The sequence below is a fragment of the Pleurodeles waltl genome, chromosome 8 (assembly GCF_031143425.1).
Source record: "Pleurodeles waltl isolate 20211129_DDA chromosome 8, aPleWal1.hap1.20221129, whole genome shotgun sequence".
In the NCBI taxonomy this organism is placed as follows: domain Eukaryota; kingdom Metazoa; phylum Chordata; class Amphibia; order Caudata; family Salamandridae; genus Pleurodeles; species Pleurodeles waltl.
In genome coordinates this window covers 606,741,933-606,767,718 of record NC_090447.1, presented here as the reverse complement: position 1 = coordinate 606,767,718, position 25,786 = coordinate 606,741,933, and the positions used below count along the sequence as shown (strand labels likewise).

The window sequence follows — 25,786 nt, the reverse complement described above, 5'->3', positions numbered from 1 at the left end:
TGAGTCATAATGCAGTCTTAAAGTGACGGATTTGCTGTAAGACTTGGCTGGAATTTTTAAAAAAATACAGAAATATTACATGTAACCATTGGGATTTTTTAATATACATAGATGGAGATTTTGAATCAAAAAGTATTTTCTGTAATAAATTTATAATACCTATTGGTGTGCTAACTAATTCAATATTGGAAACTTTTAATGCTCAAACCTAGAGACAATTTGGGTAACAGGTTCTCTCAACTGTTTAGCACCCATTCAATATGCCTTCTTCTGTCTTGCTCTTGCTGTATTTCACTACTTGAAGGGGGAAGGGGCGCACTCCTATCTCCCTGCTCACTGTTGTTAAAGAGTATGCATGCAAGGTTACACTACTTAGCTTGGCAACTGTGATGGCCCCTGAAAGGGTGGCTCCGTGGGTTTCTGGTAGGATGGAATGGTTCGTTTCTCTCCTAATCAATTTTAATCGACAGTGACACTGCTAAGCTCACTTACTTGGCTATATTTTCAGATCTTCGTTATCAAGTCACTAAAATGGCATATCATATCACTCACTGGTGAATATAGTCAACCATAACACACACACACACATACACAAACACACACACACCTTCAAATACCTATACTGATGTGCACATGTACACCTTCTCAACTGTCTCATAACAACCATTCTTTGAAGCCTAGAAATAAAATACAGCTGCAAAGGAAAACGAACAATAAAAAAATCTATTTCATTAACGTTTTGAAGCTTACAACATAGTGGAAGATGACATTACATAAATACCATGAACTATACAAAATGCAAGTCAAAAATCAATCTCACAACAGAAGGACCCTGATACAATCTTTTCATAGTCCATGATTTTATCATTACTAATTTTTGCACTCTTTTGCTTCCTTTATGCATGTCTTAACTCACAAGAAGAGTGCCTCCCAAGTAATGAGGAAAGAAATAAAAAGGAAAATGGATTGTGTTACATTTTGATTTTTGAAGGGTCTTGAGCGGTCACAGAGAATGAAAAGATGGGACATCCTCAAGACAAGAGCGCTTTCCCAGCCTTGATTTGATGAGCCAAGTTGTGATCAATGTTTTGCGGTGCTGCAAGAGTAATTTTACATCACAGTAGTGGCCTCTAGTGGGTCTCATGGGCAAAGACTGTGAAGACTATTGTGTGGTGGTATTATGTTTTGTGGGAAATACTTCATTAAGCATAGGAGGCAAATGTCAGAGCCCAAAATGAATATGAAAAAAATAAGGTTCCTACACTTGCACAAATTAAAATACATAGGGAGATGCAAGGTACTTTCTTTGCATTTTCAGTACCGGCATCAGCCAAGACCTTCAGTTTTTATTTAAATTATATGTATAATAATATACATACTTTTCTGGGCTTTTAGCCGGCCCTCTTCATCCACTGGCCTGTTATTGTGTCATTCACATTTTTATTTTGCCCACAGCACCAGACAGTGTGGGGCAATGGGTCAGCCACTAAAGTCATTGGTTAACTTCATAGTTAGCTGTGGCATTCTGCCTTTCACAAGGAGTACATACACACACAAAGTATTTCCCTAAGGTGCCAGGGACTAAAATGGCAAAGTGTGCTTCATAAAACCAAAACAATATTTTTGGGATTTAGCCACCAGATTTGTGTCGGATTGAGGAGGGCCGGCAGTCTCACCAACAATAACGTTTTTCAAAAACCATGACAATAAAAAGACAAAACATTGACAAAGCCAAAATGTTGGAAGTTAGTGTCAGACCCACTGGTTTTGTCATCATTTGTTAATCAATGAGACTGAGAAAGCAGATGAGATATTGTAATTGGATATGGAAATTATTTTTCTCAGTGGCAGAAAAGGTTGGAAGATCAACATGTAAACAAGTCCAAACAGTAAATGTATGAAAACCCAACACAACTAAAATGATGTGAAATAAAAAAAACAAATAGTAGCTTGTTAGAGACAGTTACAATAGCCACGGGACAAAAGCCTGTGATAGTCATGCTACAATCCACCTACAAAAATGCTGACTGCCAACCCGTTCCACATTTAAATAATTTAGAAATAATGGTAGACTTCCAACTTCACCTGCTGAAATGTGGCTTTAACAACAAGCCTTCAAAAAAAGTCAGAAAGAGTGAGAGCGTCAGTGAGAATGTGACACTGTGAATGACAGTGTGAGAAAAAGAGTGCATGTGTGCTCGTGTATGTGTACATAAATAGGTATTAGTTCCAATGGCTCGCTGATTCGCCAATACACTGCTTGCACCTTATCTTGCCAGGAGACCTCATGAGCACTCTTGTTTCTTCACTCGCTTGTGTTCCTGAGCTGCATACATTGGATGGGTGCCTGTCAAGAACTTAGCAACAAAGGATCAATACTTCTACTCACAAATCTTTTGTGTTCCCACCAGTAATGTTTCTTGATTGGCCATTACTGTATCGCAATCGCAAGCAATTAACAGTTGTGAGGTCTGCCTTTCTCAGAAGCCAATTTCCTTGGTGTACTTTTCCCAAGGGACAATTGGGAAGGTCATTTAAAGGGCACACAGAAATACCTCATACTCTGTTTTTGCCTAGACCAGCAGCAAAGACAGAACAGCATAGTTGAAAGGTCACGAGCAACCAGATTGCTTACCATGTTGTACATCTTTTTTTTGGTCGGCAGCTCGTGCTAACGGCCACTGAAGAAATATTACAGCTCTTCTCTTGTAGAGGAGTTGGTAATCACTAACAGGTACTGTCCCTCTATGGTCTACAAGAGGACGGCATGGCCATCCACATTTCAGAGGTTTGCAGCAGGAAATTGTAAAAAAGGCCCATTTCACTGGAGCACATTCAAATAAAGACAGAAGTCAAGCTGCATTATTTTAAATGCATGATGTAATATGGTGATAAAAAATAGCTGGGAAGTTCTTATGCTGAAACTAGGCTTTTGATATGTTTTAGTCCTTACTCATTAGGGGCATGCTGAAGGCACCCAATTCTTGCACACACCAAATACTCTTTATGACACGCTGAGCAGAAAACCTTAGAGGTTCTCGGAAGGTCTTTGTGCATTAAAATTGCATATCAAATAGAATCCGAAACATGGTAACATAAAATCAAGCTGAATGACAGGAGGCAAAAACAATTGTAACATTCATTCCTGGATATATGTGGTCCGAACAGTTTAAGAGTCCATGATATATAATGACAGAAAAGGAGACAGTTGTAAAATCAAAAAGTTTGTAAACGAATCATATGACATAGCCTGTCATTTAAAAATATCATCAAAACAGTACCACTTCGGACTCAACTGCCTGAGGTTTCATCATTGACGGTCTTAAAGTACAAAAGCCCATTTAGCAAGGGTACGATCAACTCCATCTTAACCATATGCCTCAGGGGCCAGCACATTGTAGGGAATTATATCACCTTCTCCCATCCCCCACCCAACCCCTTTATAATTTCTGTTGTGCTATCACACAATTTGTGCTGACACTCAAACCAAGAGATGCAGAGGCAAATCTGACACAATTTGGCACACAGTTATTTTGGCTGTGGTGGATATCAAAGTCTTGGGACTGTGACGAATAACACGGCATACTGTCCATTCCTATTTCATTTTGTTTGGAGAGTCTTCTTTATTTCATTGACTTCCATCTGCCAGACAAGAAAAGATCACGTTTTTATAAGCACATACATGATATCACTAATTGTTACATTTTCAGTACAAAAGGGAAACAAAATGTTGACCTTACACATGATAAAGACATCTTCATTTAGACGAAATCACAAGGATCAGTGAAACCTCATACCCCCTTTAGTACTCTTTTGAACATGCTATAGGCAATTTGCATAAAACTTCACCTCAATAGATGAAATATCCAACTGTTTCACCCATGGTTGGATGGCAGATTAGCATTGTTTTCTAAATACTGCCTATCAAGTATATTATTAGGTGGAGATTTTCTATTATTAGCTGCAATGTCACAATATTTGTGTAAACTATATTTAGGGCAACACCATATTTCTCTTCAACGATATTTTGGTTATGATATTCTGGTACCATGCACACCTGACATAATTTTACGAATTGAAAAAGCATACTTTGTAACACAGATGGCTCACGTGATCTATATTTGGGTCCATCTTAACATATTATGATTAGGAGATGAACACTCCTGCCATCTGAGACAAACGTTAACCCGTCAAAGTAATGGAGATGAAATGAATAGAAACACTAGAAAAAGAGTGAAAACATGGTATAGTCCAACAAATTTCAGAGATCATCACATTGGCACCCATTGCTGAACTTACACTAAGGCTAATGTTCGACTTTTTTTTGTGTCGGCTTAAAGCTTTCAACAAGAGCTTCTCTATCGACAATCTTATTCCATCCAGTTTAGTCACAATGTAATCCAAGTATTTTTGGAATTGTTAAGTCTTTCTTGACCCGCCTTGCCCAAAAACACTTTGTCAAGAATAGTTTTGTTTCGTATGAATGAAAAGTACACTAAAAAGATACCGAAATGTTGAGAGCACATCAGTAAATATGCTTACTCATGATACAGTTCATATCCCTTGGTACAGGAACAGTATGGAAAGTTTGGAATCTCTCAATCTGCAGATTTCTTTTAAAGGACTGGGAATGATCAGAAGACCAGCTGCTTTAGCAAGGCTGATGAAGCATGTGCAATGTACTCCTGCCTTTTGGCTAGTTTTGCACTATATAAATACCATATACATACCTACATACATGAAGAAGGAAATGGGGACACTGGCACATCCATAGTCGAAAAGCATTATCTATCTTGCAAGCAATCAATGCTGCAACTCATTTTCACTTAAGGCCTGATTAAGAGTTTGGAGGAGGGGTTAATCCGTCTTAAACGTGACAGAAATCCAGTTCGCTGTGTCACAAGTTCCATAGGCCCAAATGGAATGTAATACAACAGGGTATCTGTCACGTTTGTGACAAAGTAACCCACTCCGCCAAACTCTAAATCAGGCCCTTACTCTCCTAAGTCAGATAAAGACTAATGCCTAACTCTATTGTCCTTTACTGTAGTCAATCGAGCTACATTGATGGTAGACAATAAAAGGGACTTATCACCTTATTCACAGTGCAGCAGATAGGATACTCCATCAAAAACGTGTTTCAGTCCATTACAAGTGAGTTACAGCCGATGGCACTTGTAGTATAGTGAATGAGACAGCTGCCACATTTTGACAGTGTATCCCATCCGTCAAACTCTTAATAAGGCCCTAGATTGCCTAAAATGTTCTACTGTTGAAAATGCCACAAAAACATGACAATTCTACAAATTAGGGTGAACCCGATCAGTTATAAATGTATGAATAATCAACATTTGTTGGTTTGCACAGATGTTGCCCTTGTACTGTCAGTTGTCTCCATGCATGGTATTCTCTAATGCAAATGTGTTAAATGTTCAATTACCTTTGAATTAAACACTACAAGTATATCACGTTCACAAACTACCATTGGGCTAATGTAATTCACTGTATTTCAGTTTATACATTCTCTGTTCTTTCTTCCTATAGTGACACACGATTTAATACTTTTTTCTCAAAGAAATGGAAGAAAATCTTCAACTACACTTGTTTTTGTGGAAAATTACCACTTCCTGTTTATGTGACAAAATGTTATTGTGATTTGTACAATGTAGAATATTTTGAAACAGATAGCTATTGGTTTTTCACATGAGGTTCGCAACAGTACTTAAAGTATTGCTATTCTTCTGATACACAACCAGATGTTCTATGGATGCCAGAAGTCTCTGACTGTGGGAACTGGTCATCAAAGAGACCTTCTACTTTCTACAGTCTCTCTCGGAGGACAATGATGACCTTGTTTCTAATTAGGTTTTGTTCTCCACTGATGAGGAAGAATATGACAAAGTATCTACTCGTCATGTGGGTCAAGGGATGTTTGATGTCAGTCACTCTACTGCTGATATTTTAGTAAATTGACATTGATAAGTATTAGACACGTTCAAACATTTACTATGAAAAGCATTTTATGCTGACACTTTTAATTATAAACGTATGTAGCTTGAAAACATTTCATTTGGAAAAATTGCCAATTACCATAATTTAACTTCCACGCAACTTGGCTACAGCAACAAAATTGGCTGGATCTAGAGATAGTGTTTTGAATAGGTCTCGTTGAGGTAAAGGAAAGACAATACACTAACCAAGGTCACAATTATAGAAAAGTTGGGTTTGCAAAAAAAAGTATTAACATTTTTCAAACTTTTGATAAAATGTATTTAAACTACAAAGAAAAAAGCAGAAATGATTTGCACATTTCAAGTAGGCTTCTCATTAAAAGTTTCAGGCTGAACTTATTTTGACTTAGAAGTGAAACTGTTAATTTATATTAGATTTTAGCAAGTGTCAATCTTCTTGGGAACCACCTTACCATTTATACTTTGGGAGAAAGTTAAAGAAGTCCACTTTATTCTAATTAAGAAGGCGAAACCTTCTTGTCTCTATTGCAGGATGGCCCCTTCCACTGCTTTATTTATTCATATGGAAGATCTTACCTAATATACAGACAAAGAGGCAGAAGAGATCCACTCAATCTGATTTTGTGCCTTTCAGGACTACTAGGGAAGGACACTTGCCTGCTGAGCAGCTTGGGTAGCTGTAAGGAACAAAGGGCCAGATGTAGCAAAGGTCTGTACCCATTCTGTGTCTATGGGAAAAAGTGTTCGTACATATGGCCCAAAGAGTATCCAGGGAATACAAATGAATACTTATGCCAGCTTGCTTTCACCTCTGCCTTGTTGTCTACAGAAGGATATAAAAATAAGTGTCTGGGACCCATTACCCCTGTGGCATATCCTTTGCATTGCAACCAGTGTTAAGAATCCTCAAGAATTGATGCTGTTGACTCTTAACTCACTATGCCAACTTCACATTGGCACAGAATAACTTTTCAAGAACACCTCCATCCCTATGTTGAAATGTCATCATGCATTTCAGAAATCCTACAGTAGTACCACAGTGAAACAGCACATACATACCATGGTTTGGACATCCTCCAGTCCTGTGTGAACACCCAAGGCATATAGGCCTCTTAGGGAGTAATCATGGTGTGCTGTACTTAGTTGATGAATTTACATATACTCTCCATTTAAAGCTGTTTAGTAAATCAATCGGTCGTTTTTTATCTAAAAAGATATTTTGTTGTTGTTTTGGGACATTTTTAAGTTATGTGACACCAAGTAGGTATAATGATGATTATCCCTCCAAGATATATTTTATTTTACGTTCCCTTTTACAACTTTTCTTTAAAGGTGGTCTCTGTGTCAAAGGATGGATATGGGAACTGGTGAGTTTTGGAGTCCACAGGTTAGGAATGATGCCTCCCAGTAGCCATAATAGTCCTACATAATAAAGATCACACATAAGAAATAGGTGTGTGCAGAGATGAGCTGCCTGAAAGTAGGAAAAAACAAAATAGTATAAAAAACCCTCAAGGAAAAGAAATTGCCAAAGACAGCTGAATGGAGGAATAGCCGGAAAGAAGAGTTAGCCATCAAGAGTAATTGACAAATTAGTTCTCAGTAGTAGTAATGTTCAGAATAAGGAATTTCAGCAGATAAAGACTCTGAATGGGTCATAATGCAGAAGAGACCTGATGCCATCCCCTTTCAAGGGGGAAGAACAAGAAACAGGAATAAGGATCTGAAAGGACAGGAAGTAGTGCCATCTTGCATTGATCAGTTTCATACCACATATTATTTAAGACCTAGCTAACTTCTCAGATTAGACAACAACAGGGCCTTTCAGAGGGATGTGGGTAAAAAAAGTGCAGAGAATAGATTGTGGGGTGTATATCTCCATGACCCACACTGCACCCGTAAGACAACTGTCATTCTTAGCGGTCCGAGAGCTCCATAATGAAAAACAAAGTTTGTCACCAAGTGTGACATGATACGACTCCTAATCAAGGCCTAGCAATGAAGGGGAAGAGCACAGAGAGATTGTTTGCACACAAAACTCTGTCTGATGCCCCTGCTCCACTGCAGACCGCAGAGCATCCTATGCTCACCACTGAATTAGCAGGCAAGGGTGGGGAGAAGTTCCACATGCCATGCAGCAGGACACGTAGTGGCATAACACTGTCATTAGTGGTTAATCTATTTCCTTTATTTTTATGTAAATGGATTTGGTTTTACATTCTTTGATCTTTAACATTATTCCTGTTGGTTTGTTGTATCCATGCACACCCTGATTTTCTCATGGTGCTAAAGATCAGGAAAAGAATCATAACACATACTAAGGGCCTCATTTAGATATTGGCAGAGGGGTTACTCCGCCACAACTACCGAAATCTAAATCCAGTTATATCCAATTGGATTCAGATTTTGGTGGACGAGATATCAGTCACCTTTGTGACGGAGTAAGAGCTTCACTAATATCTAAATCTTCTAAATCAGGCCCTAAATCTTATCTTGGAGTGGCATCTAGATGGTTCTCTGACCAGATGTTCTGAGAGTTTACACATGGCAGGTACAATATTTTTGGTCTTTTTCCCTTCTCAGCCTGACATGTAAAATTTATTACGCAATGAATGCACCAATAAGGAGTTGACCACTGTACTTAATGGCAAGGTCACAGGCAAATCAATTGGTTTTCAAGTTCATTAATCACCTTTACAACCTACCATGCCCACTTTGAACACTAAAATATATGTGCCTTCATTGCTCATGTAAATGATGTGAATTGCTAGGTCCCCGGTGGGACTACCACAGGTGGTATACACCACCCATAAAATAGTAATTAGTGGGGGTTGGTGGTATTTAACACAAATTCTCCTTCACTGCAGGAAGCTGGCCAAGCCAGGAAAGACTATTTTGCTTAGGACTGTGCCCCATTCAATTGCATTCCACCACTGTATGTGCAATCAATGCAATAATATGTTGACATGATAGCTGGACTGCTCTTAGGTTTGGCATGAAGTCATCAATGTTGGTCTCTTACAGAACTGCAAATTTGCACAGGTATCAAAGAGGAACTCTTCCTTCACACAAAAGTTTCAGAAACCCCATCACAGTGGATGGCAACCGCTCTATTGAGCAGAGCCACTGCCATCTGACCACACACTAGAGCAATGAATGTACATTTTCTAAAAAGTGACAGAATTTTTCATATAGCATATTCTCACACCTCCCCAAGAGCAAGTATTACTTTTTAGGACTCTCCCACCACACAGTGCAAGATTTCTGTTTATGAATGAACTATTGCCAGCTTACTGTGTGCTTACAGCCCACCCATTGCTTAGTATTGTTTGTTTATATTGATATCCTCATCTGCTGGTTTCTTAGTCAATGGCCTGCCTTGTCCATCTTGTGTCTGTCCCTCCTCTGAAACATATTTGCTTAATTTGTGTCCTTCCACTGTTCTTTTTTAGGGAACTACTTTTTTTCATTTTAAGCGCTCTATGTGTTCTGCAGCTGTCCCCTGTGTGATTCTCTTTTCTCCAATGGTGCTGCTCTTTCAGTTGTATCCTCTCACCACCTATGTTGCTACCTCTCTGTGTATGCTTTTTTTCCCCAGCTTCACGCTGCAATCTCTCGCCTGTGCACGTCTCGTTCCCACTTGCATTCCATGTTGCTCTTTCTCGCCTATATCCTGTGCTTCTTCCACGCCCTCCGAGTTGCATATATGGCACTCAGCATTTCAAATCGGAGTAATACCACGTTGTTATGACCAAGCCAATGGCCTATTTTCCTGCTCACGATGCACTTAGTGTTCCCACTTAAAGTACTGCCTTTACTGTTTTTTTTTTCACTAATGGCATTGCACTACCACGGTAAGAAGCACTTGGGTTGCTCTTCTACCACTGTCACATTGTTCAATACACAATATCGAGTGCATTTGTTGTCCCTACAGCGGCTGTCACCTATACCAAATCATAGACTAAGATGGTCTGGTCAACTAGATACATTCCTTCCCTCTCAGGCCTATCTTTTATTGATGCAGGATTATGTTTAGGTTGGTAGGAAATGCAAGCAGAACTCCTCGCTCTTGCGGTTTTCTATCTTTTTGTTAATTGATCATGTTCCCTTTTTCCTTTCTTCTTGCTACCTTACAGCCATGCACCCAGACCTTTGGAGCTATTCTTCAGATTGATCTAAAGTGGCATTAGTGCCTTTTTTGGTGAGCACATTACTGCCTGAAATGGATGAAATTCTGCCACTAGACCGTATTCTCTTTCTGCGTCTTCCCATAGACTCTTTCCAAGCCAATGTAGGGCATAACACTTGAGTGGTGGCTGTAGGAACGCAGCCTCTTTCTAGCCTTGCTACTCCCACTTTTGGCCTGTTTGTGAGTATGTGTCAGGGTGTTTTTACTGTCTCACTGGGATCCTGCTAGCCAGGACCCCAGTGCCCATAGTGGAAACCCTATGTTGTCAGTGTGTCTGGTATGTGTCACTGGGATCCTGCTAGCCAGGACCCCAGTGCTCATAGGTTTGTGGCCTATATGTGTTCCGTGTGTGGTGCCTAACTGTATCACTGAGGCTCTGCTAACCATAACCTCAGTATTTATGCTCTCTCTACTTTTAAAATTGTCACTGCAGGCTAGTGACGAACTTTACCAACTCTGATTGGCACACTGGAACACCCTTATAATTTCCTAGTATATGGTACCTAGGTACCCAGGGTACTGGAGTTCCAAGAGATCCCTATGGGCTGCAGCATTTATTTTCCCACCCATAGGAAGCTCAGAGAATTCTTACACAGGACTGCCACTGCAGCCTGAGTGAAATAACGTCCACGTTATTTCACAGCCATTTTACACTGCACTTAAGTAACTTATAAGTCACTTATATGTCTAACCCTCACTTAGTGAAGGTTAGGTGCAACATTACTTAGTGTGAGGGCACCCTTGCACTAGCCAAGGTGCCCCCACATTGTTCAGGGCGAATTCCCCGGACTTTGTGAGTGCGGGGACATCATTACACGCGTGAACTACATATAGGTCAATACCTATATGTAGCTTCACCATGGTAACTCCGAACATGGCCATGTAACATGTCTAGGATAATGGAATTGTCACCCCAATACTATTCTGGTATTGAGGGGACAATTCCATGCATCCCCGGGGCTCCAGCATAGAGCCCGGGTACTGCCAATCTAACTCTCTGGGGTTTTCTCTGCAGCTACTGCTGCTGCCAACCCTCCGACAGGTTTCTGCCCCCCTGGGGCCTAGGCAGCCCAGTCCCAGGAAAGCAGAACAAAGGATTTCCTCTGAGAGAGGGTGCTACATCCTCTCCCTTTGGAAATAGGTGTTAAGGGCCTGGGAGGAAGCCTCTCCTGGCCTCTGGAAATGCTTTGAAGGGCACAGATGGTGCCCTCCTTGCATAAGCCAGTCTACACCGGTTCAGGGATCCCCCCAGCCCTGCTCTGGCGTGAAACTGGACAAAGGAAAGGGGAGTGGCCACTCCCCTGACCGGCACCTCCCAAAGGGAGGTGCCCAGAGCTCCTCCAGTGTGTCCCAGACCTCTGCCATCTTTGATGCAGAGGTGTGAGGGCACAATGGACACCTATGAGTGGCCAGTGCCAGCAGGTGACGTCAGAGACCCCTCCTGATAGGTGCTTACCTTCCTCTGTAGCCAATCCTCCTCTGAGGGCTATTTAGGGTCTCTCATGTGGGTTCCTCATCAGATAACGAATGCAAGAGCTCACCAGAGTTCCTCTGCACTTCTCTCTTTGACTTCTGCCAAGGATCGACCGCTGACTGCTCCAGGACGCCTGCAAAACCACAACAAAGTAGCAAGAAAACTACCAGCAACATTGTAGCGCCTCATCCTGATGGCTTTCTCGACTGTTTCCCGGTGGTGCATGCTCTGAGGGCTGTCTGCCTTCACCCAGCATTGGAAGCCAAGACGAAATCTCCCGTGGGTCGACGGAATCTTCCCCCTGCCAACGCAGGCACCAAACGTCTGCATCACCAGTCCTCTGGGTCCCCTCTCTTCCTGACGAGCATGGTCCCTGGAACACAGGAGCTGGATCCAAGTGTCCCCGACAGTCCAGAGGCCGTTCTGTCCAAATTTGGTGGAGGTAAGTCCTTGCCTCCCCACGCCAGAGAGTAATCCTGTGTACTGCGTGAACTGCAGCTGCTCGGGCTTCTGTGAACTTTTGCAAGACTTCCTTTGTGCACAGCCTAGCCCAGGTCCCCAGCACTCTGTCCTGCATTGCCCAACTCGCTGAGTTGGACTCCGACTTCGTGGGACCCTCTTTTGTTGTGCTGAGTCGACCATCATGCTCAGATCTTCTGAACGCCTGTTCAGGTGCTTCTGCAGCTAGCAAGGCTTGTTTGCGGTCTTTCTGCGTGGAAACAACTCTGCATCCTCCAGCATGCCGTGGGACATCTTCTGACCAAAGGAGAGGTTCCTGGCACCTTCCGTTGTTGCAGCATCTCCGGCCTCTTCCACCCAGAGGCAGCCCTTTTGCACCTTCATCCGGTGTTTAGTGGGCTCCTGCCCCCCTGGACACTTGCGTGACTCTTGGACTTGATCCCCTTCCTTTGCAGGTCCTCACGTCCAGGAATCCGTCTTCAGTGCTTTGCAGTCAGTTGTTGTCTTTGCAGAATCCCCTATCTCAACTTTACTGTCTTGCTGGGGTAGTAGGGTAACTTTACTCCTATTTTTCAGGGTCTTGGGGTGGGGTATCTTGGACACCCTTAGTGTTTTCTTACACTCCCAGCGACCCTCTACACACTACACTAGGCCTGGGGTCCATTCGTGGTTCGCATTCCACTTTTGGAGTATATGGTTTGTGTAGCTCCTAGGCCTATTATCACCTATTGCATTCTATTGTGTTCTACAGTGTTTGCACTACTTTTCTAACTGTTTACTTACCTGATTTTGGTTTGTGTGTATAGTTTGTGTATATTACTTACCTCGTAAGGGAGTATGTCCTCTGAGATACTTTTGGCATATTGTCACTAAAATAAAGTACCTTTATTTTTAATAACTCTGAGTGTTGTGTTTTCTTATGATATAGTGCTATATGATATAAGTGGTATAGTAGGATCTTTGCATGCTCCTAGTTCAGCCTAAGCTGCTCTGCTATAGCTACCTCTATCAGCCTAAGCTGCTAGAACACTTCTAATCTACTAATAAGGGATAACTGGACCTGGCACAAGGTGTAAGTACCACAAGGTACCCACTATAAGCCAGGCCAGCCTCCTACAGTGGCAAATTGCACTTTTTTTTAAGGAAGTTTTTTCCGTGGTTTGGCAGACTGGTGGTCACTGGCACTTCTTAGTAGTAATTTCGAGATATGGCCACCTTTGTTCTAAGACTCATGCCGATTGGCATTCATGAGGCCTGGGGAGTCACATATGATACCACTCAGACGGCTGACTACTCAGATGAACTTTAGGTTATGTTTGATGACCCAATAGTTCTATCAATTTTTATATGAGAATTTTCCATATAGTTTTAATTCTGGTGAACTGATCACACTATCTAGTTTTGTCCTGAAGAGGCCATAAATCATATTAGTCGAAGCACTTTTATCATATCAACCGAGGAGTCTACCAAAGTGGTCGCTATGGAGAATTTGAAAGATTTATGACTTGTATCTCACCCTAGCAACAGTGTGTTGGGCTACCAATAGACGTTTCCCTACAGCTCAATAAGTTGGATGTTGAGCAGTGTGTCAACTGACTTTCCAAAGATCTTATACTTATGATGTTTTGTGAAATGTAAATAAATGCTTTAACGTTGCCAAAAGAACTTGCATATCATATGTAATTGTGATTTAGCTTATTTAATGATATGTAGGTGATTATTAAGGAGGTCTAGATGATTTTGCATTGTCAATAAGGGATTCAGACACATTGACAAATGGTACTGTGTGTCCAAAAATAACTAATATTATTATTTTGGACTAAGACCCTATGGGCTAATTTATCCCTATAGAGAACTCTTTCCATTTATGTTAGATGTATTACAGATGCCAGCGCAATGATAACTAAATCATTCAAGGTCGCATTGGCTGCACACATTATTTCAGGTGGTGCACTGACTTTGTGCCAAATGTGATGTGGCACACAGCATGCACTCTGAAAATACCCATTGCAAGGGAAAAAAGGGGTCACAGGATCCCCTCTGGCATTCCCTTACTGGTAGGTAAACTAAACCGGCCTGCAAGTGAATGCCTTTCCACCCTCTTTAAACAGAGGCTGGTCTGCTTCTAGTTCAAGATGGAGCCATGGTTTCAAACAGTGGTCTTTTCTTTCAGTCAAGTGTTTTCTCCAGACAGGTGAGAACTGCCAAAGTTTGCACCTTGGCTGAGAACAGCGTATTTTTTTAGATAATCAGGTGCACTGTCCCAGTCTGTGCCAGGAGCACCTACTTAAGGGTGCACTGTGTTGCAAGCAAGGACAATGCATCTGATTTATAATTACAGCCCGGCGTCCTTTCACACTTCTCCTCATGATACTGTCCTATCAGTCACTAATAAAAGCAGACCTAGCTTCTTGCCACTCTCTCAATCTGTCGATCAGTCAAGGAATTCTAGAGTGTAGCAGATCACCCTTGAGGGGCTCAAGGCACTGCTCTTTCGAACAGCCAGGTCTTGAGTCCTTTCCTAAATTGCTGGAGTGAGAGGTGGTCCTCAGGTACAGGTCAGGTGTGAGATGGAGTGTCGTCCACTGTTGCTTCCGCAGCTTCCCAGAGTATCGGCGAGAGAAAGGGTGGCAGATCGTAGGAGTCTAGTCAGTTGGTGGTAGGTTATGCGTTTGTTGATGTGTGCTGGTCCTTCATTGTGCAGGGTTTTTCACGTGTGGGTCAACATCTTGAACTGGAATCTCTTCTGGATTGGGAGCCAGTATAGCTTCTTGAGGTGGGGTGTGATGTGGGTCCATCTGGGGAGGTCAAGGATGGGTCTTGCTGCTGAGTTTTGTATTGTCTGTAGTCTCTTCAGGAGGCATGCAGTGATTTGTACGTAGAGTGTGTTCCCGTAGTCCAGTCTTCTTGTTGTAAGGGCCTCTGTGACCGTCCTTCCGGAGTTGGCTGGGAGCCACTTGAAGAGCCTACTGAGCATTCATAGGGCTTGGAAGCAGGCAGATTAGACTGTGTTTACCTGTTTTTTCATAGACAGCTTTTTGTCCAAGATAATACTGAGGTTGCGGTCGTGGTCGGTCAGGGAGGGAAGGTGGGCCTAGTTCAGCAGGCCGCCATGCGTCATTCCACGGTGAGGTGTCCCTGAAGATGAGAACTTCCATCTTGTCTGTGTTGAGCTTGAGACAGTTGTCCTTCATCCAGTAGGGAACATTCACCATACATGTGTCAAAGCAGGCTCTGGCAGTGGAGGGTCTTTTGACAGCGAGAGGATCAGCTTGGTGTCATCGGTGTAGGAGATAATGTTGAGTCCATGCGATCTGACGGTGTTGGCCAGAGGGGTCATGTACATGTTGAAGAGGGTGGGGCTGAGAAATGATCCTTGGGGGACGCCACAGATGATTTTCTAGGATTTTGAGGTGAACGGTGGGAGACGGATACTCTGTGTTCTTCCGGTGGGGTATGAGGTGATCGGTTTGAGGACGTCTCCCTAAATTCCGATATGATGGGGTCTATTGATCGAGATATGGTGGGAGAAAGTATTGAAGGTGGCTGACAGATCCAGGGGAATGAAGGCTACCAATTCACAGTGGCTTAGGAGGGGCTGATGTAGTCGGTGACTGCGATCAGGGCTGTCTTGTTGCTGTGGTTGGCTCAGAATCCGGATTGAGAGGGGTCCTGGAGGGTGTTGTGTTACAGGTGTTCAGTGAGTTGTTGGTTGATTGTTTTTTCTAGAACCTTCGCAGCAAAGGGGAGCAGGGAGATGGGCATGCAGTTCTTTCGTTCTGCTGGATCGGTGGATGGTTTGGTCAGGAGGGGTCTCACTTCAGCATGTTTTCAGTCCTCAGGGAAGAAAGCTGAGGTGATGGAGATGTTCAGGGCTTTCATGAGCTCATCGCCAATCGTCTTGCTCCTGAGGTTAAAGACATGGTGGGACAGGGGTGTGTGAGTGCTCCTGAGTATACGGAGTTCATGATGGAGATAGTGGCTTGAGTTGTGAGATGGTCGGCGGAGGGGGCTTGAGGTTTGAAGTTTTCATAGATGGCCGAGATCTTGTCATGGAAAAAGTCTGCCAGGGTGTCACACAGTTCTTGTGGTTCTCAGCAGCTGTAGGGTTGGAGAACTCCTTCACAATGGTGAAGTTCTCTTTGCTGTGATTTGCGCTTGCTTCTATGTAGTCTGCTAGAGCATTCTTTATTTCTTTCAGTAGGCAGTGGTATTGGTTGAGTGCTGTTTCGAAGGTGGTACGGTCTCCTGTCTCTTTTCTGGGGCACCACTTCCTTTCTAGTTGCCGGTAGTTGCATTTGGTGGCTTTCAGTTCTGCTGTCAACCAGCTGGCTCTTCTGACATGTCCTTTGGATTTGGCAGGCTTGCAGGGGCGATCATGTCAGCAGATTCAGTGATCCACTAAGAGAAGTTTTTTGCAGCCTGATCTACAGTGAATGTTGTGTCTAAGAGGTGGGAACCGAGAGAGCTGTTCCACTAGTCTTCTGATATCTTTTTCCAGTTTTTGCACGTGGAGCTGGGGGAATGGTGCCCCTGTTGGAAAGTCCTGAGTTGGTGAAGTGGATTGTGTAGCGGTTGGTCGAGGTAAGCTGTAAGATGTGGTTGTACTTGGCTCTGTCGGTGAACGTAAAGATGGAGTCAAGCGTGTGTCTTGCTACGTGGGTAGGGAAGGTGACAAGCTGCTTGAGGCCAATGTTGCGCAAGCCTTCCAGGAAGTCAGTTGCACTGGTGTCACTGGGGCCGTCGACATGGAAGTTAAGATCTAGGAAGATGTAGTGCTTGGAGTCCATGACGATCAGGACGATGAAGTTAGGAATGGCGTTGTAGAAGCTGGGGCATAGTACTGGTGGTCTGTAGGTGAGGGTGCCTCCGGTGGTACTTCTTCCATCTGTGTGGAGATGGAAGTTGAGATGCTCCGTTGTTGGGGTCGATTCACCCGAGGAGGTCATGCAGCAGATGAAGTCTTTGTAGATGATGGCAATTTCACCTCCGTGCTTGTTGATTCCGTCACGGTGTGTTATTTTGTAGCCTTCGGGTGTGGCAATGGCCAAGTCCTGTGTGGATGTAGGGTTCAGATTGGTCTCTTTGAGGAAGATGATGTCCAAGGTGAAGGAGGGGAATATGTCCCAGATTTCCATGGCATGTTTGCGAGTGATCAAGAGTTGAGTAGGATGCACTGGAGCTGTGCAGCAGTGGTCTCAGTCGGTGTGGTGGACTCTCTGCCCCCTCCTCTCAATGTCTCTTCTCCGGCTTCTTCTGCAAGAACTTTGTTGTCACATGAGCAGACTAAGTTTGCTGCTTACTGATGTGGCGTCACAAAAGCTGATAACAGCAACCAGGACCTGCTGCAGCCTAAAATGAATGACTCTGCAGAGTGCCGTGGCTTTACAAACTAGACGTCTCAACAACGTCATTCAGTTCTTGTTTGAAAGTGTGCATTTTGCACAAATTAACAGCATTGTTCCTGTTTCACTTAAATGATAAACATTCAACACAAAAAGTTTCAAATTATGTATGTGAAAACTTCTATTATGCTCCGTACAGAAATCAAATAAAAAAGACAGGATTATTCCCAAACAAAAATTCCCAGGACGAAGAACCAGTGGACTGAAAGAAAGAGATGGATTTTTAAAACTAGGGGTAAAGAAACAAAGGGCCTGATTTAGAACTTGGCAGATGGAATACTCAGTCACAAATATGACGAATATCTTATCCGCCATATTACGATCTCCATAAAAAATAATGGGATCCTAATACTCGGACGGAATATTCGTCACGTTTTTGATCGAGTATTCCCCTCTGCCAAGTTCTAAATCAGGCCCATAGTCACAATGGACTCAATTCTCAAACAAAAAAACATACTCTGTAGGTTTGCTCCTGTGTTTTGAGTAGCTTCATGTTTTTTGGGGAAATCTATGAGTACTCCTCGGATTCTGTGACAGGCGCTGGTTCCCAGGAATAGTTCTAAAACTCTTTTGTAAATTCTATGTTTAACATGGAAAATCATTTAAACAGGAGTAAATGTGACAGGTGTACATTTATGCATGTGTAAATACTTTTGCATACTCTGCAATATTGCAAATGAACTTTAATATGTTTTTATGTTAATGACCTGCGGACAGTATTTTTCCTTGCGGAGACATTGCTTTGCGAATGTATATTTATATTACCCTGATGTACATATATCGAATGTTCTAATATGTTTTTTTGGGACCCATGTTGATATCACGGCTGGATTGCCACTTGTTACAATATCACACCACATACGGTGCTTTTTTCATTAACATCTTTGCCTGGCTACAAACTGCACTTTCAATGTAATGTGAACAGATTCTATTTTTGTCCCCGAATAAAACTCTCATAGTTTGAATTCGTTGAATTTTGCACATAAAAAAAAATACCTGTAACCGTAGACGAATTTTCTTCTCTTCATCCAACTCTGTCAACAGCTGTTTAATTTCACGTCTGCAAAATAAGTTTTTACATTTCAGAACAGTATAATTAATAAGGGCCTCTGAAAAATAGTTCAGTAGATTTCTTTAACACAGACATCGACATGACATTCTCTTATATATCAGCGAAGCCTTTAAGCAATTATGGGTTTTTCATATGTGACATACATGTAAAAACTGTTTAGAGGGTAGAGAACTAAAAGGGCAGTTCCAACCAATCCGTTTTGCGGCCTCTAATGGTATACTATACAAAATTCAGACTTATCCAGTCATTTCTTCCAACGTACCTTCTGTCACTTTCTTCCAAAAGTAGCAGCTTAAGGGTAGTGCTTGCAGCTGCCATCTCCTCCACTCCATGTTATTTTCTGACCATTTCCAATGGAAAGTCTTACTTTTGGTGCATGTGTTTGCATGAGCTCTACATAAGCAACAAAGTAATTAGAGGCACTGCTGGTCCTAGTCGAGCACCTGGTCCTCACATTCCTTTGCACACTAAGGACTCTCATCCTTGTCAATCCACCAATTTGATGAACATCACGTTCCAAGCTAGGGCATACGGCACAGGTCCTGAAAGACCAAGAGGCTAAACTTCAAACAAGAAACCACAGGTTTACACAGAAGTAGCCTTCTTTCTTAAGCACCCACTGATACCACTATTCACAGGGCCCTAATGCCTGGCTACCAAATCCACAACACACTATCAGGGCCGGCTTCTCCTCTAAGGTGTAGGGGCATTACCTCTCCCCTCAATGTGAGCACCATATGAATTATCATGAGTTATACAAACAAAACATGTATTTACTCCAACTTTGTGTCACTCATGATTCATGTATCTAGGCAGGGTGTAGGGTGCGGCGAGTCCTGATGACTGACAAGCAGCAGGTATTAAAGTCAAATGCGCAAGTAAGACTGGACTGGTCTCTTACTTAGACCAGCCAAAGATGCACATTTTATGCATGTTGAAGCCACATTGCAAAGGATCCACGGCACAACACAGCACAGTTGCCTGTCTCCTTTGAAGTGCTGGGTTCACCTGCTCACACCAATCCTCGTGTTGCTTTCATGCTGTTTACTTCTAAAAACAGCGTGAGAACAATGCACGGACACTTTGTTTCAAAGCAGGCAAGGCTGGGCTGTTTCCTCTGATCCACGCTCAGAAGGCAGCGTAGAGGTGGGAGTACAACAGAACACAGCCAATCAAAATGTGGCCTAAATTCTAGGTTTCGGCTAGACAGCGCATGTGCTGCCTTAAAGAGGCATGTGTTTAATATGTGGGCTTCAGCCCGCCCCAAGCTTCCCATTTGCTCACTCCATTGTCTAGTCTCATATTCTGTCACCATTTGTCCATGGCATGTATGGTCATGCCTCTTTGTGTGTTTAGACTCCACCCGCCCCACCAAGCGCATGGATCAAGTACTTGTAAACATCCACTACTCCGGTTTTTAGGATCTTTTTAGGACCTACTTTTTTCTTTGTTTCTCATCTCTCTACAGAGTGCTTATATTTTTACCAGCTCTATCTAGCAACATAATCACTGCCCATCTGCTACTCCCGACATGACTGAGGTACTATTTGCTATTTAATCTTCCCCTCTCCTACTCCTGCCTGCTGCTCCGTCCACAGAGCATAGCACTTGCATATGTTGTGAAACTGCTCTCCCCACTGTACAATTTTTCTTGTCCTGTCCCACAATCAGCCTCCTCCTGCTGTGTCGCTTGCTCCCTCCCACACCCTTGCTGCTTGTTTTTATTTTCAGACACCACAGCTGCATTGGAGGAGGTAAAAGATTATGGCCCTCATTTTAACACCGGCGGTAAATGCCACCTACCGCCGTGGCGATGGCTGCCAAAAGACCGGCACCGCGGCTACCATCCGTTTGCCAAATTATGACCGCAGACAGATTTCCACCACAAGAAGGGTGGAAATCTGGCTCTGGCCATACTGGCGGATGGTGGGAAGGTTGCGCTGCTACCACCAGCAGCGCCACGCCAGAAGACCGCCGCCAGCCGTATTATGAAAAATAATACAGCCTGACGGTGTTTTGCTGGCAGGCGCTGCTGGCGGTAGCAGTGCCCCGTCCCGTCCCCTGCAGGAAGACCCCCTCGATACAGGTAAGTCGGGTTTTTGGCAGGGGAGAGGGGTGCTGTGTGTGTATGTGTGGGGGGGTGCATGTATGTGTGAGTGTGTGCGTGAATGCGAGTGTGTGTTTAGTATTGTTTGCATGTGTGTGAGTGCGTGTCTGAATGGAAATGAGAATGCATGTCTGCATATGTGTGCGGGAAATGAATGAATACATAAGTGTATGTATGCATGTATGTCTGTGTGAATGAGTGTGTGTATGGGGGGAGGTTGGAAGGGAGGGGGAGCGTAGATGAAGGGGGGTGTGGGGTGTCTGGAGAGTGTTGGGGGGAGGGGGCCTCATATCAGTGACAGGGAAAGAGTTCCCTGTCACTGATAGGGCCTACCGCCATGGTTTTTGTGGCGTTATAAATGCCACGAAAACCATGGCGGTAGGCAGGGTCATGTTTACGGGTAGTGGCACAATAGCGGCCGCCGGACTGGAGATGGTAATCTCCAGCCCGGCAGCTCCTACACTCATGGTTGTCGGAGTGGTACATTTGTGGGTTGGCTTCAGCCAGCCTGCCAATGTCATAATGTGGCGGTAAGTACCGCCAGAATGTTGGCGGTACTACTGCCATATTATCTCTGACCACCAAGGTCATAATGACCCCCTATATGTCTGAATTCATAGTGTCCTGATGTTGAAAGTTGTGACAAAAGCCCAAAAAATCTTAACAGTTGCATAAATTATATGTTGTGGATTTCCCCGCTACCACCACAAGGAAACACGGCAGGAAAAAGAGAGAGGGGAAGCTGAGAAGATGCACATGCATCAGAACATGTCAAGAAGTCAGATAAAGTAATGCCTCATTCCGAGCCATAGAGTGCCTGAACAGGATCTACACTTTAGAAGGCTGAGGGGATTCACTGGTGGCCAAAAACCCAGGAAACTTCTGCAGCTTGATTTTAAGCTGAAGTGGTCACAGAGAGAGGGGAATGGGAGGAGTTTGGGTTATGTGGCTTCTGCAATTACATGTTTTGTCTTCTGCTAGATTGCCAAGAAGGCAATAATGTCACAGGCAATAATGTCAATGGAGATTTTGGGGGTTATTCTAACTTTGGAGGAGGTGTTAATCCGTCCCAAAAGTGACGGAAAAGTGACGGATTTACCACCAGCCGTATTACGAGTCCATTATATCCTATGGAACTCGTAATACGGCTGGTGGTATATCCGTCACTTTACCGTCACTTTTGGGACGGATTAACACTCCTCCAAAGTTAGAATAACCCCCTTTGTCTTTACTGTGCGCTTGCATGCATCATGTCTACATTGCAGCCGTTAAACATCCTTATTATTTACCTTATAGTGGAATTTATTCTGACTTTTAAAAAAATATGTTTTTTAGCCGGGAGCGCCATCTGCCTGATATTGTTACCGGTGTTCAATTTAAGATTCGGTCTGCTGCAAACATTGATAATTGTGACTTTTTTGCATGTTTGTGTTCTAGGGCCATGACAGGCTCTGTAAAGTGTGCCTGTGCCGTGTATTATATCTTAAAACCACACATTTAGAATCTGAGACTAAGCTCCACTTGCTGCCCTGATGCCTAACAGTGCTACTATGTGACCAGTATAGTTAAACCTGAGCCAGATAAATGTCTTGCATTGGTGAGGGGCAGCTCTCACATAGTGGAAGTCTAGCTCATTGGGAGAATTTATTTACTTCATCGTGAAAAGGTTTTAAGGATTAAGCAGGAAGATCATGGGTGCTGTTAACAAAAGACCTCAGCGGGAAGCACTAGAACAAATGGACCTAATGCTTCAGCTGTTTTTCTTTTTTTCATAACATGCAAGGAAAAAACAAATGTTCTCTACATTTCCAAGAGTTTAATGAAGGACAAAGGTAAGGGAACATTTTTTTATTTAAACAGCAAACAGAAAGCAAAATCATTTTGCTTCGGTGAAAAATGGTTATGCGAAAAGTTCGTCAGCAACTCCAGATTGTGACATTCCTCATTACGGAATAGTCTTACATTATTTTTTTTCTGGTGGAAGGTTTACATAATATTCATCCATTGTGTGTAAATGGGCTGTCTTCTTTCCTCAGGACAAGTTTTCTGTTCCTTCCAATTTATACACAGGCTTTCCCTACTAGCAAAAATAATACTAAAGCCCTCATTATGAGTGTGGCAGCCTGGATACCCCCACACTCGAGGTGGTGGTCTTATTGCTGCGGGCCGGTGGTAAAGACCGCCATATTATGACATTGGTGGTTTGGCCGAAGCCAAACCCTCACAACACTGCCAGGGGGGTCGGACCGCCGGGCCGGAGGTGAGCACCACCAGCACAGCATCAATCGCAAGACCGCAGCGGTATTTTGAGTTGGCACACCGCCAGGCTTTCCGTGCCAGACACGCTGCCACGAAAACCCTGGCGGTAACTCTGCTGGTGAGAGCAATCTCCATTCCTGCTGCGAGCACACGCACCCTCACACATCCACACACCTTCAGGTACCCCCCCCATCCGCACACTAGCACACACCCCTCCACATCAGCACACTTGCACACCCCCGTCATCTGCACACTTGCACACAACCCCCTCATCCGCATGCATCCACAGACACCCCCACTAACTTGCACACAGGTTACAAATACTCTGCAAAAGCAAGCCGTAGTCAGATCATCCACATCACGCATGTAAAGAGAAGTATCCTCGTCCACTGCATATGTCTCCAACATTACTCTTCGCCAGTACATGTCATATAAAACATCACACAGTGCCTGTCATATAAAACATTACAGAAGAAACACTACAATGGATTTCACATGGCCCCTGAAACAGTAGCTCCTGTCTACAGAGAGCATGACATACATCATCCTCAGAACATAACAATGCAGCACATAATGATGAAGACAGGGGAATCACCCAACATTACCCACAACTGAAATCAACAAGTTGATTTGGCACACCTGTGCCTATTTTATAGGTTGTGTGGTAGTTGTCCCCAACTTTAGTTACTGGGCCACCTGCCCATCTACATCAAGGATTGGGGTAATCAGAAAGGGCTCTGTCCTGCAAGGCACTGGTGAATGCCCCCAAAGGTATACCCTCAGAGGCAACCAATACGGGGAGGGGCATCCACGGTTGCCCCCCACAGTGGGGAGACCTCCCAGGGTCACTTACACAGGGGGAAATCACCCAGCAGCCACCCGCATCCATGCGGGGAGGCCGCTCACCTCTGCAGCTTCCTCCTAAGCTGTTTGTCTCCTCAGTAGAGCATCCGGAGCCCTCCAGGGCCTCCCGGACTGCTGTCCTTGTCCCTCCCAAGGCTGCCTTTGCTCCACCCCACTTTTTCTTAGTCCCCTGTTTGATGGCTTGAAGAGTCACCCTGAACCTTTCCAAACCACAGCACAAGTGAGTGGCAAACTAGTTTTGAATTTTTCGTGAAGATTCGTCAAGTGGCCCCCAAAGTTAATGGCAAAACAAAAAAACACTTTTCCTATATATACACACACACATATATATATATATATATATATATATATATATATATATATATATATATATATATATATATATGTGTGTTTTTCTCTTGCTTGTACTAATTTCAGTGTAGGATAAACTCCAAAACTAGGTAGGCAGAACTCTGAGTGAAAAACATTATTTTGAATGCTCAACAGTTTTCATTTGAGATAGATAGTACTTACAAAAGTTCCCTACATTAGCTGGGCATACATTAAGTTCAGATTTAAGCATGCTATTTGGCATTCACATGCACATGGCTGAGAGGAATTAACCAAAGTGAATCCTAAGGCAGTTGACTTTTAAATAAGTGTCAATACATTTGAAATGCGTGTTACCTACACTAAAAAGATGAAATACTGATCAATGTACAGTATGCAGTACCTATCATATGGACAGAGGACATCACTAGTTTCTATCTGTGTGACAAAATAAATCAGCAACATAACAATATATTGAATAAATCAATACTACAAATACTACACCAAGAACACAAATGTCTCAGAAAGAAAGATTTGTTCGACCTGCTAAGCTAAATTTGAATACATTTAGAACTGAACAAAGGAGGGTTGTCTTTTATAAAGGCATAACAATCAAGTTTGGCCGCACATTTTCACTTACTTTTGCTGGTCTTTCATGGTTTCGATAATACTCCTTAGGTCTTTGACTTGCATTCTTAGCTCCTCCAAGGCTGACTGACCATGGCTCAGGTGCTCAGTCTTTGGCTTTCCTTCTGTGTTTAATAACGATGGGGAGTTTGATCTGTGTCCAGTTGACCCAGCAGTAACTGGATGAAACGCAGAAAATGGTGCTGTTCCTGGTGGCGCATTGCTTCCAATAGAAGCAAGGCCCCCTGGTTTTGGTGGTAGTGCGGCTCTATTGTCTGACACCTGCACAATAGAAAAAATGAAATATGAGGGTACAGTATTTGATTTCACAGCCTCTTAGTGGCCAGCACATTTCAAGTATCCCGCTCCCGGTTAAGTAGAATGGACATACTCCACACCTCATTTGCAATACCGCCATGGGAACAAACTGAAGCAAAACAGAAACACAAGCTCACATGACACATGCAGAGCAGAAGCTCTAGACGGGACTGGCTCAAGGAGGTCAAGAACAGATACTATCTGTTTGGCAGTCTGGAAAGGCATAGGATGCAAAATCTCTGCATAACCATTTTGCAGAGGTCGCAGAACATATGTGTTGTGGCTTCTTTCTATCTTATGCATTCACCCCACTACCTTAATGTTTCCTGCTGCTCAGCCAGTGAGTGAGGTCATTGTATGGTTGGAATGTTGACAGTGTTTGTGCTTGGATGAGTGGACAGTGAGAAGGGCTGAGCGGCAGGATGCTGCTCCTGGTAGGGCTTTATCTGTAACCTACAACTAAGCTAATAAACCTACTTCTTTTATAACCTATGAGCATCCATAATTGATTACAACAAAATGCTAGCAGGGTAGTGGTGGAAACAGAATGGAAGCTCTCTGCTAGGCATCCTCAAATTTGTAACAGGATGATCTTTGGAATCTCTATTGTGTTGCCTCATCCATGGCACAAGATGGAAAATCTGTAGGGCTATGTGACCGAGGTCGCAGGAGAGAAAATATCTGCTCTCCAGTCTCATGGAAGAAGCAGAAGAGAACTCTGTTGGGCAGCC

At 43.3% G+C, this 25,786-nt stretch overlaps 1 protein-coding gene across 3 annotated transcripts in view; it reads right to left on the bottom strand.

Annotated features, from left to right (window-relative positions):
- Positions 1 to 709: 709 nt before the first annotated feature.
- The window catches only part of SH3KBP1 (SH3 domain containing kinase binding protein 1), a 1,044,962-nt gene continuing 1,019,885 nt past the window's right edge, over positions 710 to 25,786 (bottom strand). For all 3 annotated transcript variants that reach the window (XM_069204692.1, XM_069204693.1, XM_069204695.1), the window contains 3 exons: positions 24,751 to 25,019; positions 18,496 to 18,559; positions 710 to 3,642 (listed from right to left, as the gene is read on the bottom strand). In XM_069204692.1, coding sequence (XP_069060793.1) covers positions 3,601 to 3,642; positions 18,496 to 18,559; positions 24,751 to 25,019 — 375 coding nt within the window. In that variant the 3' untranslated portion in view covers positions 710 to 3,600. The remainder of the gene's footprint in view (positions 3,643 to 18,495; positions 18,560 to 24,750; positions 25,020 to 25,786) is intronic.